The 14,023-nt window shown below is 44.3% G+C and overlaps 1 protein-coding gene across 1 annotated transcript in view; it reads left to right on the top strand.

The window, feature by feature from the left end:
- The window catches only part of TANC2 (tetratricopeptide repeat, ankyrin repeat and coiled-coil containing 2), a 162,303-nt gene that overhangs the window by 64,729 nt on the left and 83,551 nt on the right, over window positions 1-14,023 (top strand). The window contains exon 5 of the mRNA XM_030466043.1: window positions 11,582-11,730. Within this exon, the coding sequence (XP_030321903.1) occupies window positions 11,582-11,730 (149 nt within the window). The remainder of the gene's footprint in view (window positions 1-11,581; window positions 11,731-14,023) is intronic.

The raw sequence follows: 14,023 nt of genomic DNA, 5'->3' as shown, positions 1-14,023 counted from the left end.
CTACTCATAAGGACTTTGAGCATAGCATCCTGTTCCAGATGGGAAGGTAAAGAGGGGCTGAGTCCCCCCTGTAATCAGTTTTCCAAGGAAGTACAGCTCCTTTCTTCAGCATTAGGCTTACTTTAACCCTCCTGTAAAATATGAAGGATGTTAGCATCCTGTGTTAAATCCTGAGTGTCTCCAGGAAGGATGATCTGAGCTGAAAGAACAAAAAAAAAATAAGGCTGAAGATATGCCTGGCAATTGTGTGGAGGTAGAGTGGCTTGTAAAATGATCCCTGACAAGTAATGTCATAAATTATACACTTAAAGGCAGTTTAAAACACTAAATAGCAACGAGGAGAGAACATTAGCTAGTCTGCATATAGAAATGAGGATTTCAGTTGGAGATGCCTTGAGATGAAATTGTGCTCAGTGCTAAAATGTTTATTTTAAGGCTCCAGGCCCATTGCAGCAGGTTCCAGGGAGGAAGTTTCTCAGTAACCACTGTGCCACCACTTGGCCTCTCGTGCAGTGGCTGGGAGTTACTGCTTTTGACACCTTAAACATGATCTAATTTTAAAAAAAATTAAATTATATTCTCTTTTTGCCACTTTAGCCATTAAGTTCTGGAAGGTGGATTTCATCTCTTAAAGTGAAAGCAGGAATTGACCCACTTCTTCCAGTAGTTGCATTTAAAATTATGACCAAAAATGCCTTTGAGAACCCCATTTCTATCAGAACTGTATTTTTTGCTGGAGTTTTTGTGATTTAGAGTTTAGTCAAGTCCTTGCTGATTTAGGAGTGTTTGTGGCAGAGAAGTTGCTGATTTTTATTTTTTTTTATTGACTTTGTGGTGCTGTTAGCAGGAGGGTCTGAAAGGGGTTGGATGCATCCCTGTCTCTGCTCTGGTCCTTCAGATGCTCTTTGCCAGGAGCATTCCCATCTCCCTTCTTTTCAGGTGTCTGAGCAGTGAGGCCACCATAGCTCTTGAGGGAGGATCAGAGCAGGAGCTGACCTTCCAAACTCTGTTCTTCAGCTTTTAAACCTTTTCTGGAAGAGTCTGGTGATTCACAATTTAATGTGCAGTATTTTTTTCCCTCTGCATTTAGTGCATCTCCCTCCTCCTGCCCAGGGGCAGCGCCTGCCTTCTTGGTTCTGTTTAGATGTCTGTCACGGGGGGCATCTTTCTTGGAGCTGCTTTTTAGTTTTTAGCACGGGAGTTAAAATCCTGTTTTGACTTCTGAGTGCTCAGAAAACCCATTGGAAGCAGCCTGAGATGGATGAGGCTTTCAGGTAATTGCCTTTTGGCCGAGCTCGACGTTCGCAGTTGCGTTTGGCGAGATTTATTACCCAGTGGTTTTCTTTCAAAGGCTAAGTGTGTTATGGCATTATCTTTTCAGTTGATTGAAGTCTTCTTCAGAAATTTCAGGACACAAATCTTCAGTGTCTGCTCAAGGGGGGGTTTGCTTGAGCCACAGGAGGCTGGCAGGCATCTGTTTCCATCTCTAATTGCGTTAGGTGCCACGGCGGTGCCGCCGCCACGGACAGCAGGGAGGGGGGTGGGAAGGGGGAGAGGGTTTTACCATCACAGCATCATTTATGTTCATCTCATCACTCCTTTTTCTCTTTCTTTGGTTAAAGAGTAATTGAGGTTGACATCTGCTTGCTGCTGCTTTCTTTTCAGCGTGGAAAATGTGTATTTTTCATTTCAGGGAAACCACACTCTTCTCTTTAAAGGAAAACATTTTTCAGGTGGTAGGAAAAAGCCCTTTAACAGGGAGTGCATGGATGGTGTTGTACTCTGATTTTTCATGGTGAAAATACAGGCAGGGAGCCAAGAAAACCCACAAAACCCCAAACAAAATCCACCAGCAGGATCCTTGTCCAGCCTCAGTCGTGTTGGACAGTGATGAATTGGGAGGAAGGCAAGGGAATAATCAAACCATCCAAGGCCTGACAAATGGTTTTACTGTTGAATCTTGTGGCTGTCCCAGCATTATCAAGCCCACTGACCTGAAGGGAATGGGAAATCGTTGTGATCAGTCCTAATTGCAGAAGAGAGTTGTGGCAATTTGGGGCATTGGTTGCTATGGAAGCCATTGACTTTTCTTCTGCTTCACTTGGAAGTAAGTGCTGGTTCCTTCTGCCCTGTTGAGGGATGGAAACAGCTTCAGAATAAGTTCCTGGATTGACCATCCAAAACTTAACCCTCCCCAAATAAAGCAAGACAAAAACACCTCTACCTTGGGCTGAAATTCTCCTTCTGAGAGAGGAATACTGAAGGTGGGGTAAGACCTGCAGATGTGTCTGTCTGTCTGGGATTAGCCACAGAGCACTTGCTGTCAGAGAGAGTTGGGTTTGCAGTGGTTGGGTTTACAGTTCAGGGTTTCTTCAACCTTCTTGTCAAAGAGGAGATGCTCAAGAGAAGAAGTGAAAACAATATGAATTCCACTTATTATTGCTTTGCATGTTTTACCTGCTGAATCATTTCCATAAAGTGTTCTTGAGGCTTCCTGAAGTGCTCTACTAACAACCAACTTCCCCTTTACTTCCTTGCTTTTGCTTTCCTCTATCTGGAGGAGAAATAAAAAGGGAAAAGAGGAAAAGGCTTGAAGTCCTCCAGACACACTCTATGTGCAGAACTGTTCAAAGTGTTGTGGCTCCTGCCCAGCCACATATCCTGGGTAGCCCCTGAATTAGTTTCACCTCAGCTGCTTTAGCAGCAGAATTTCCTGCAGCTTGGCACCTTTGGCTGCCTGTCAGGATGGATCCAGGGAAGCCTAAGGTGTTGTTTTGCCTTCTCAAACAGGAGTGCTTGCTTTCAGTTGGCCTTTTGGGGGAACAGTAACTTTCTTGTGCTAATAACTTTGGCTTATTGAATATTTAGCTTTCTGTCTTGCCAGTGAGTAAATATGTACACAGCAAACCAAGCCTGTTGAGGCTGAAACCTGTTGCTGGGGCTTAAAGGATCAGTGTAAAGCTTCCTTTGCTTCCACATCTGGGCAGATGTGACGTGGGGCTTGATATGAGACTTTCTGGTCTGGTTGGAACATTGGAGACCTTCCCTGGACAGTGTATGTACCCTTTTCATGGCTGATGGACAACATCAGACTTCCCTTACCCTTTAGTACTCATTTTACCAGCTTTAACAAAAGGAGGAGAGGTGGATGGGTAGATGAGTTTATAGAAAACTGTTCAGCTGTTTTATAAGCTTGATTCCCATGTCTTACTGCCTACATGAGGCCAAGAGATCCTTTAAAGTCCTTGAACCTCAGTGATGCTATGGAGAGCTTCTCCTGAGTGAAAATATGCAGGGCTCTGAAAGCCACACCACTGCTTCTGCTCCCTTCCCAGTTGCCTTGACTTCCTAACCCTCCTCAGGACTGCAGAACAAGGACTGCTTTATCCTTATCCAGCATGAAGATTGTTCCCTTTGCTGTCATTTGTGTTGATCCTTGCATTCCCCCCATCCTCTCTGAGGCTTTTTCTGGGACTTGGACACCAGAGATCAGTTTGCTCGTAACCTCCTGCACCACAGCAGATTCTTGGCATTATTAGAGCAGAATTTTTGGACATTTTTATGGCCCTGATGATTTGAGTGCCACCCACTTCAAAAAAAATAATCACTTGGAAGCCCAACACAATTTTGGCTGGGGGCCAGCTTGCAGGTAAAGCCTTGCTGGGAAGTGTTGATCCCACCAACACATCCCTGCATTCCTCCAGTGGTCTGTAACTCACTGCAGGGTCCAGAATAGTTTGGTTTGGTCTTGACTGGAGCATCCTTCCTCTGTCTCCCCCACTGGCCTCTTTTTTCTGAGTCACAGAGAGCACAGATTTTAGCAAATAATATGTGAAGGGAATATTTGTTCTTTTTCTAGATTGTGACTCATAGGAAAAACCCCTATGCCCCAATAAGAGTCTAAGGTACCATCCTCAAACCTGGCTGGAACAAAAGGTCAGTTCAGAAAGCTAAAAAAACCCAAAAACCACAACCCAAACCTCCAAAGAGCTTTATGTAGGAGTCAAGGACCTTTCATCAGTCAGTGGCTGATGAGAGGCTGCACCTTGAGAGCCAGGAGCATGGACCCCTGGTCATGATCAGCTGAAATCTTAGAGGTGAAATGCCAAAGCTGTAAAGGAAGAAATAATTGTTCCTCTGCTTTCCATCACTTGGGAACTCACTGCCTTGGTCATGTTGTCCTTGAAGTGTTCAAGAACTGAGGAACCTTTTCAGGGATCTAAGGGTAAATGTGTTTTTAGGGAGTGTTCTGCTTGCCTAGGCTCCTCTTTAGGATAGTTGTGGCCTTTTTATTTTTATTTTTTTAATATAAATATATCTGTGCTCCCAGTGTCCTTGTATTTCCCTTATCTCCTTTTGTTTGGCTCTTAAATGGCAGCTGAAACCCAGGAGAAGTCATCTCCAAATGTGCCTGCAGAAAAGTTGTTGGTTTATTTTTATTATTAATCTAAATTTGAATCATTTCATGATGGCATTGAAGTTACATTTACTGCCTATCTCTGGCCCAGGATGGTTTGTGATTAAAAATCACTCTGGTTTTGACAGTCTACTTGAAGGAATATTAAAGGATATCAGGGAGGTGCTTGAATCACAATCCCTGGAGGTGTTTAAAGGATCTGGTGCTTAGGAACCTGGTTTGAGCACTGGGCTTGGTGGAGTTGAGTTAATGTTTGGTAGAGTTGAGTTCCTGGTTGGACTCAAAATGATTTTCAAGTTTTTTTTCCAACCAGAAATTGTGATTTTTATGGCTGGTGAGGGAGCTGCATGATGAGCAGTGCAGAGGAGAATTTCTTTTGTTGGGATTTCTTTTTAGAGGAGATGTCTGTGGGATTCCTGCAAGAGAAAAAGTGGAATTGATGATGGGAATTTTTGCAGTTTCTTACAGAAATGATGGATTCAAGCAGCAGCCACCAGAGCAGACAGGGCTGGAGCAGCATGAGGGGACCAGGACAAGTCAGAGCCAGGGTTTGAACACCCCCATCCTTCAGTGTTAGTTTTATCAGCAAACAAGGGAATATATTTATTTTGCCACTTGTCCTTGGTGTGACTGAAGTCAGAGGGACCATTTTCCTTTGCTCTTACAGAACTACAAAGTATTGAAAGCCTCTGGGGTGGCTTTTGTCCCTCCTTGGTTAAATTTAAAAAAAAAATCTCTTCTTGATGTAAACAAGACTAATGAAAAAAACCCTTCCATTAATTCTGAGATTAGAGGGAGAGGCTGAAATGGTCAAGGGCATTTTCCAAATATAGCTCAAATGTATCCAGAATAATTTAAAGCAGATGTATGGAGTGATGGGAGGGATTCAGGTCACATGGAGGGAGGGAAGCTGTTAAATTAAACTCCACAGTTATGCAATTGCAGATCAAAACCAGCAATGGTCTCACTTCTTTCTGGTATTCCATAGGTGCTCACTCTTACAATTATTTCTTTTTTAATTGAAGAATTATTTTTTTTTTAAGCTAAATCAGTTTTTTATTCAGCCAAATTCTGTGCTGGGTGCCACTGAGTGAACTGTTACCCACTTGTTCTTGGTTTAGACACTTGTAGAAATAGATGTCAGATGGGATGGAAGTTGTATTTGGAGCCTGATGTTTTGGAAGTAAAAGAATAACCATTCTCTGGAGCAAAGGCACTTGTTAGTGTCTCCTGGGGCACTGCCCTACATCATTTATATGAGAGATTAGATGATGATAACTAGCAAACAAGTCCCAGAATTACAGAATAAATCATACAGAGATTTCATTTGCTTGGAAGCAATTGCAGCTGAAATAGGTGGCAGGTTTCATTACAGGATTTGAAGAGGCAGAACAGAAGCAGTGTTTGAAAATCATGATGTTCAGAAACATTGTGTTTTGAATCCTTTCTTGAAAAGAGCAAACTTAATAACTGTGCTTAGAAAATGCTGGATTGATTCTAAAGGAAATGCTGTGGACATTTAGGAACTTCATCCATGCACGTGATGTTAACAGAGGTGCTCAAGAGTTGACCCCTTCAAAAATAGAAAGTATATATAGGTAAGACATCTGAGAGGGCTGCTAGGAGCCAGCAAACTGCTCCTAAATGTCCTAAATCAGGTGAATTCCAGGGTGAATTGCAGAGACCTTCTGACGTATTTAAAGTGGGTTGAAGGTTTTGAAGGGAAGGAGGCTGAGAGGGATGAGATTGCTTGGCAGTTCAGGTTATCATGTTCCTAATTTGCATTTTGGCAGTGCAGTAAAATAAAAAAAGATTGTCATTAACTTCAGAGGATGGCAGAAGTCACTGGAAAGTGTGGAGGTGTGCGTGGCACTGCTGAGAGCTGGTGTGGCTCCAGAAGCTCCATGCTTTTAAGCAGAAAAAAGAAAAAAAGCTGCAGTTTTGAGCCTCAGGTGTCTACATTCATTTTTGAAGCTTCTAAATAACTTGAGTGTTGGGTTTAGTTTATTTCTTATGACTAATTAATTAAGTGGAATATTTGAAAATTGTTCTGCTGCTGTCACATGGGTGAGGAGTTCTCAGGCAGGTCCATGGATGCTTTGTCTTCTCCTCCCCCTCCTCTTCCCTTCACCCCTCCTGGTGTCCTTATTGCTCTGATCCATCCCACCCCACCTCCTGATCCATTGGGCCATTGATCCATCTCCTAGCCCAGCATTTCAGCCTCAACAGACTGCTCTGTCCCCCAGGCCTTGGGCAACACAAGCTCTCCTTAGCAAAATGACCTCCTGGCTTTCCAGACTCCTGATCCCATTAACCTTCTGCATGGCTCCATGTCCATCCATCCTCTGGGGCAGCTGTTCCACTGGAATTCAAACCAGAAGCAAAATAAATAAGGAAAAAAACCCCACATTGTGCTCCTGAAGGGCTGGAGATGGAGAAATCAAATATTCTTCTGGTTTTGGAAGAATTAAGTCACACTTAGGTGGGATTTTTGATTTTTTAGGGTTTGTTTTTTTTTTTCCATTACCCTAAAGATTGGACTTCTAAGGGAGCACTGGGAATCTGATGGCTGATGCTGGTTTGGGACTGCCTTCCTTCCCTGTGGCTCAGTGCTGGGGAGTGGGAAGCTCTTCCCCTGCTGATTTTTGCTTCTGTTTGTTCCACTTAGGCTCTGATTTACTGTTCCAGCATTCTTCTGCTCTGATAGATCAGAATGCCAGATAGCCTCAACACGTGGAGGGCTTTCATCTAAAAGGACAACCTGTTTCACATCTCTCTAGGAGCTTCTATTTATTTCTGTCCCTCAGTGCTTGCAGTCCCCTCTCTCTTCTGAAGATTAAGGATTACAAGAAAGAAGTATCCCTTAGTACAGCTTTTTGCTGACTCTGCCTAAAATTCCTTTGCCTGTTTCATCCAGGCTTTTGTATATTATTCCTTTTCAAGATAGCTTTAATTTCTGTAGAGCTCACTACAAAAGAATCTGAATATCTTAATTTTGAGTTCATTTGGTTTTGCAGTGCACAAGATTGGTTGCTTACATTTTCCTTAGCAAAAAAAAAAAAATTAAATAAAATAATCCCTCTCCTGCTTGGACAAATGACCTCTCCTTCCAAACAGCCTGCAACTTTTGAGACTAATCTGTCTTGGAACTGTTCATGGATTTTTATTTACGTTCTTAGAAATCAGCAATTCACTGCAATATGTTTGTACTCTGGAGGCAATATCTGTGATGGAAGTCCTTGGATTGGTGGCAAACATGTCATAAATCTCTTTTGGTTCTGACTCTTGACATCAGCACCTGAAGTGCTGACTTTGGGGTTGGGGAAGTTGTGCCTTGAAATGAAACACAACAAATTCCAAGTGGGGAAAAGTTGCTCCAGGAAATTCCTTTCTGCTAAGGAAAAGACTTTTTACTCAGATTTAGAAAAGGTGTTTAGCACATGGGGATCAGGAAATGCAGCTCTGTCTGTAAAGTCAACTCTGTCAGAAATAATTCAGTCTCTGGCTGAAGTTGAACATGGGTGAGGTGAGTCCAGGATTTTTTGGGGTGCCCAACCTGAGGTGGCTCTGGCATTCCTGCCATGGCCATTTCACTGCAGCAGGGCTTGTTGTTAAAAAGCTCTTGCTTCAACCCAAACAAGACATCAGTAACTAAAGCAGCCAAGTAAAGCTGTCAGCTGGCATGGAAGGACAAGTGGAGTGGGCTGATGGCTGCAGGGAAGCTCACAGGAGATCTGGGAGGGTGAGGAGTGGGGTATGGTGAACCCTGTCCTTCCTCTTGCTTTATGTGTCTGTCTATAAAATCCCAAGCTGTCTGCTCCACAGGAAAATAGGGACATAAAATTGCAGTCTAAACCACTCTTGAAATGGGATTGTTCAGCCTAGAAAAAAAGATGCAATGAGGAGACCTCAGAGCACCTTCCAGTGCCTGAAGGGGCTCCAGGAAAGCTGGGGAGGGACTTGGGACAAGGGCCTGGAGAGATGGGATGAGGGGGAAGGGTTTGCAGCTGCAAGAGGAGAGATGAGAGGGAGAAATTCCATGGGGTGAGGGTGCTGAGCCCCAGGTTGCCCCCAGAAGCTGGGGGTGCCCCATCCCTGGCAGTGTTGAAGGTTGGATGGGGCTTGGAGCACCCTGGGCTGGTGGGAGGTGTCCCTGCCCATGACAGGGGTGGCACTGGGTGGGCTTTAAGGTCCCTTCCAACCCAACCCAGTCTGGGACTCTATGAAATACTCATGCACATGCAATGCTTTGGGGGATTAAAGTTTCTTTATTCTTTCAAATTTCCAGCTCCTGACACTGAGCACTTTGCTCCAGCTTTTACTGTTCCTGATCCCTGTGTCCCAGCTCAGCCCAGCAGCCCCAGTCCACAAACTGTGCTGGGATCTCAAAGCTGCTGATGGAGGTTGGGGTTGTGTGTGTGTGGCTGGGCAGCTTTTCCCCTGGTTCTGGATATCCTGGAGGTGACTGTCAGATGTGTGTGAGCTGCTGTAGTTTGTTGCAGCAGTAGTGTCAGGATAGCTAAAAATACCTTCAGCTGGTTCTGTTATCAAGTGTGAGCTCAGATTTCCCTGCTCTGGCTGCAGGAACTGAGTGCACTGAGGTGTCTGTAAAGTTTATCTTCAGCATCACCTGGAGAGCACACACTGTGAGGGTGAAAAAAACCCAACAAAGCCATTTCTGGCTTTACACGGAATGTAGAAAGGTATTAAGTCTTACTGTCAACCTTGAAAGGCAAGTTACAGCTTCATTCCAGAATACCCATTCAGAGGCACCTTGGAGTTGTTATGTCTCTTCTTTGGCACTCACTTAAATGACTGCACTCATCTTTAAAGACCTGGAGCCAAAGGAGGGACTGATCCAGTCCAGCAGTGCTTTGCTTAAGTTGAGAAGTACTTTGAAAGCCATTTAATAATAAAATAATGGGTAGTTTGTCACTAAATATGCTGCTCTTGGAGCTCAGCTGCTCCTGCTGCAGCTCTGGTTACCTGGTGCCACCAGCGGCATCTCCCAGGTGAATTAGGGCTGTCAGCAGAGCAGGTAATGTCCTGTCTGTCTTCTGCATTCTTACATGATGACCTGGGATAAGCTTTTAAGGTCCAGCTTTTTCATTCTGCTGAGCTGTGGAGGACAGCATGGGATGAGTATCACTTTATATCATAGAATCCCAGACTGGGTCGGGTTGGAAGGGACCTTAAAGCCCCCCCAGTGCCACCCCTGCCATGGGCAGGGACACCTCCCACCAGCCCAGGGTGCTCCAAGCCCCATCCAACCTTCAGCACTGCCAGGGATGGGGCAGCCACAGCTTCTGGGGGCAACCTGTTTATGTGTGTTGAAGCCAGAAAAGGGAAATATTTAATAAGCATTTAACAGTTAGAGAAAGAGCCATAGCCCAGCTACAGAAATCTAGGATAAATTCCAAATGTCTTCTTTTTTTTTCAAGAAACAAATAACCTTGGAAATAAAAAGTCTATGTAATTTTCATTTTATGTAAATGTATCTGTTCTGGATTTGACTCCCAGAGATATCCAGTGCCTGCAGATTGGGTGGGGATGGTCAGCAGGTCAGAAAATTGGGCCATCCATCTAAATATGTCTCTACCTTAAATCCTATCCTATTCATCTCAGCATTGTCTAAAGCTGCACAAGAGGGATTCAGTAACTTCCAAGGCAGCTTCTCTCATCATACTACATAGTCCATTTTCATAGCAGTGAAGTCACCACATGAGGAGAGCTCCAGCTGCTCATCTCCCAAAGTTGGTGTTGTTTATGAATGCAGAGATGGCTTCATGTGAGACGTTCCTCATCTGCAGCAGTGTAAGTGAGACACCTAAGAGATGTCAAAGCTTTGAGGTGCTCGTCCTGAATAGGAATTTCTGGAAGCAGCTATGGCTTACATTTTCAGAGATTGCATCCCAGATTCTGTGATCTGTGGCCTCAGCCAGAGTTATCAAAAAGCAGTATTTAATATCAAATCTTTTCACTGCAGCTTCAGGCTGAGTCCTGGAGCACCCCCGAGCCAGGACAGAGCTGGGAAATCAAGATTGGCTCTTTTCCAGCTTCTACATTATCAAATGAATAATTAACTGGAGACTAATTGCAAATCCTAATTAGTCTCCTACAACTGCACTAAGCACAATATTGCTTCAGCATAACATGGAGAGAACTTGACCTTCAGGCTTTAATTCTGCCACTGGAGTAAGCAGGGGAGAACTTGACTTTCAGAACCCAACTTAGCTTTGGGATGCAAGAGTCAAAGATCATCTTAGATTTATTTTCTTTTACAAAGAGTAAAAGGGAGGGAAATACTGATGTCCATGCCTGGCAGGTGTGCTGTGCTAGCTGGAAGCCTGTCTGTGCTGTTCTTCATACAGATGCTGGAGAAAAATGAGGATGAAATCAGCTTCTTGTTTTAAACTGTTTTACAAAGTCGAGGGGGAATTGGCAGAGGGACTTTGCTTTGTATCAAGACTCACTCTGGGACTGTCCAGGCAGGTTCAGTGTCTGGTTTCTACGTATCTGTGAGTGTGTCAGAAACAGCAGATGATGGTAGTAGGTGCATGTGGGGTTTTCTGTCCTGTTCTTTCTTGTTAAGTTCTTGGTAGTGCAGGTTGGCTGCTTTGCCTCTTGTGGAGTGCTCTCAAACTGACCCATGGTTTCTCTGGGAGGATCTCAGAGGTAGTTTTTAGAGAAGAGGAAGGAAAGCTCTGCCATCTCCATTGGTGTGGTCCAGGAGATCTCCTTCCCCAGGTGACTCTGATGCTTCTTGTCCAGAGAGAGCAAGATTACAGACTTGGGTGGAAAAGCCCTTCAAGATCATGGAGTCCAACTGTTGCCCTAACACTGACCAGACCTTAACTGAGCCCTTATCCCCAAGGAAAGATGTTTGCTTCTATGGGAGGTGCTGAACACAATACAACACAAATACAACGAGGGGAGAAATAACATCTGACTTTAGAATAACATCTGACTTCTAGACTGACAGCTGGAGCAGTGCTTTGCCTCAAATTCATGATCAGCAGATGGTATTAAACCACCTTTGAATAACCCCAACCCCCCAGATCTGACAGAGAATCATAGACAGGGCAGGGATTTCTTGCTCAAACCACCCAGCCAGAAGCCAAGGGAAACAATTCCTCTCTGAATCTCTTATTTCTTCCTCTTTAGGTGATACTGAGCAGGAGCTGGGACCCCCTCCATCCGTCGATGAGGCTGCAAACACACTCATGACTCGCCTGGGCTTCCTCCTTGGAGAGAAAGTCACAGAGGTTCAGCCAGGGCCCCAGTACAGCATGGAGGTGCAGGATGAGAACCAGGTATGGCCCCTCCAACCCTTCCTCCTCACCCAGCCCCAACCCCCTGGGTGCTGAGCAGCCAGAGAGTGTTTTTATTTTCTGATTTGGTGGCAGCTGAGAGGCTCATAATGAAATAATTGTAGTGAGGTAAAAGGTTGGAGCTCTGTGGTTGAATCATCCTTCCAAGAAGTACGTGTCCCAGGGATCAGCTGCTGCCATCTGAAATAGCTTCTGGTGGTTTTTTGGTTTCTGCAAATGTTGGAGGGGGAGTGGGCAGTGTTTCTAATCAGATTATAGTGACCAAAATAATCTGTACTTCCGTGGCAAGATTGCACAAGTGTTTTAGCAGTGTTACATAAAGGTTTCCAGGTTCTCCAGGCAGGAAAGAGAAGTCTTCACTGCCTGATTTTACAGATAGTCACAGTTCTTGCTCATCATTGCCAAACAAGGTGATTTTATGCTTGAAAATGTACAGAAAGCAAATCATAAAATCTTTATTGTGATGGGGGTTGGGACCTCCCCTCTGGCTGGCTGAAAAGGAAAACAGCAAAAAGCTCAGGGCTGCAGCATAGATTTTGTGGAAAGTACCCAAGTTTCTCCCTCCTTCCCCTCAAACCTGGACAATAATCCAAATCCCAGCCATCTTGGTGAGATGAGAGTGGTGCTAGAGGACAGGTTTTGGGGGCTTAATTTTCAGTTGACAGGGGGATACCCTGATATGTAGCAGAAGAGCATGGAACTCAGAAAGAAGCCCACTTCTGATTCTGTCTCCTTTCATTCACTGCCTGACTCTGCACAAGTCAGCTGTTCAACAGGAGTGCAATTTAGAGAACCTGACTTAAGGTCTTGTATTACCCAAAAAACCCCAAACAAGCAGGGTATGGAAAGTTACAGCCAAAGAAGATGTTTCTGTACACTCAGGCTGAATGCCCAGCGTGGCCCTGGTGGCACCAATGATGCTGTCCCAATCTGTGCCACTTGGAAGGGAAGCTGGAGATGAGCCCAGGAGGGGGTCAGCACCCTGGGTCTGTCTGTCCCACTCTACAGATTTCAACCAGAAAAGATTTGATCTTCTACATGATCTAGAGTATGCTTGAGAGCCAAAAAACCCAAGTATTTTGACAAGTTTTTGCCTTTAACACATCCATTAGGCTTTTAATGCTTTCATTCAATTTTTATGCAAGTTGTGGTGGATTTGAAATGTACTTTACTATACATTATGCTAGAAAATGTACTTTTAACAGGCACCTATTTGAACTGTATACTTCAAAGCCAAGCAGAGCTTTCTGCTATAAATGGCTCCTTTTGTTGTTGCCTTTTGACAAAAATTAAAATCCCATCTCTTCTCTAAAGCACAAGATGTCTTTGGAGACTAAAGAAAAGAAAAATCTGAAGAGAAATAGCAGAGAGTTGTCCTCTAAAATAGATTGGTATCTTGGGCTGTGTGCTTATTTTTGCATGAAAGTTTTACAGGGCCTTTGAATGCTGTTCATGTGGTGGTGAAGATAAAGAGAGGTTGGTTCCTCAATTACCAAGTTAATTTTTTTTCTTTCTTTGTGAGCATCTCCAGTATCAGCTCTTGCCTGCAATCACAAAATGCTTAGGGTTGGAATGACCTCTGGGGGTCATCTCCTCCTCAAAACTGGACCTTGCTGCTCAGGGCTTGTCCAGGCAACTTTGGAACAGCTCCACAGATGGAGAATCAACAGGCTCTCTGGGCAGGCTTAACAGCTCCAGTTGAGAGGAACTTCTTCCTTCTCCCTAATGGAGAAGCCCTGTGGCTTTAGTTCCTTGGCCTTTCCCTTTGCACTTCTGGGAAGAGCATGGCTGTGCCCCCTGCAGATACTGGAAGACTCCAGCTTTTCCCTGGATAGAGTTTAACCACCTCTTTTCTAGGCTGAGGGAACCCTCTCCATCACCATCTCCAGCCATGGAACAGCCTTGTCCTCTGCCTTTTCCATCTGCCTCTGGCTGGCTGAGGACAGGAGCCAGACAGAAATCCTGTCCAAGCTGCAGCAAATCTTCTGAATCCTTCTACAGGTCTTCATCCCAAACTGAATTTCTCCATTTAGCTGCCTAAAAGGAATGCTGCAAATCATGCAGGAAGACCCTTATGGGATCTGCAGAATCTTCGTTAATCATTGATTGCTTAAGAGCTAATTGAGACTTGGACTACCAGTTTGCACTTGAATTTAAAAGTGTGAAGTTTTCTAGGTTTTTAATGCCTTAATTTGCATGGCAGAGGCAAAGAAAATCTTTGTATCCAAACCTGGGGCTTGGCTGCTGCTTGTTATTCTCACCATGCTTTGCCTTC

The sequence above is a fragment of the Calypte anna genome, chromosome 27, assembly GCF_003957555.1.
Source record: "Calypte anna isolate BGI_N300 chromosome 27, bCalAnn1_v1.p, whole genome shotgun sequence".
In the NCBI taxonomy this organism is placed as follows: Eukaryota; Metazoa; Chordata; class Aves; order Apodiformes; family Trochilidae; genus Calypte; species Calypte anna.
This window is presented reverse-complemented; position numbering and strand designations above follow the sequence as displayed.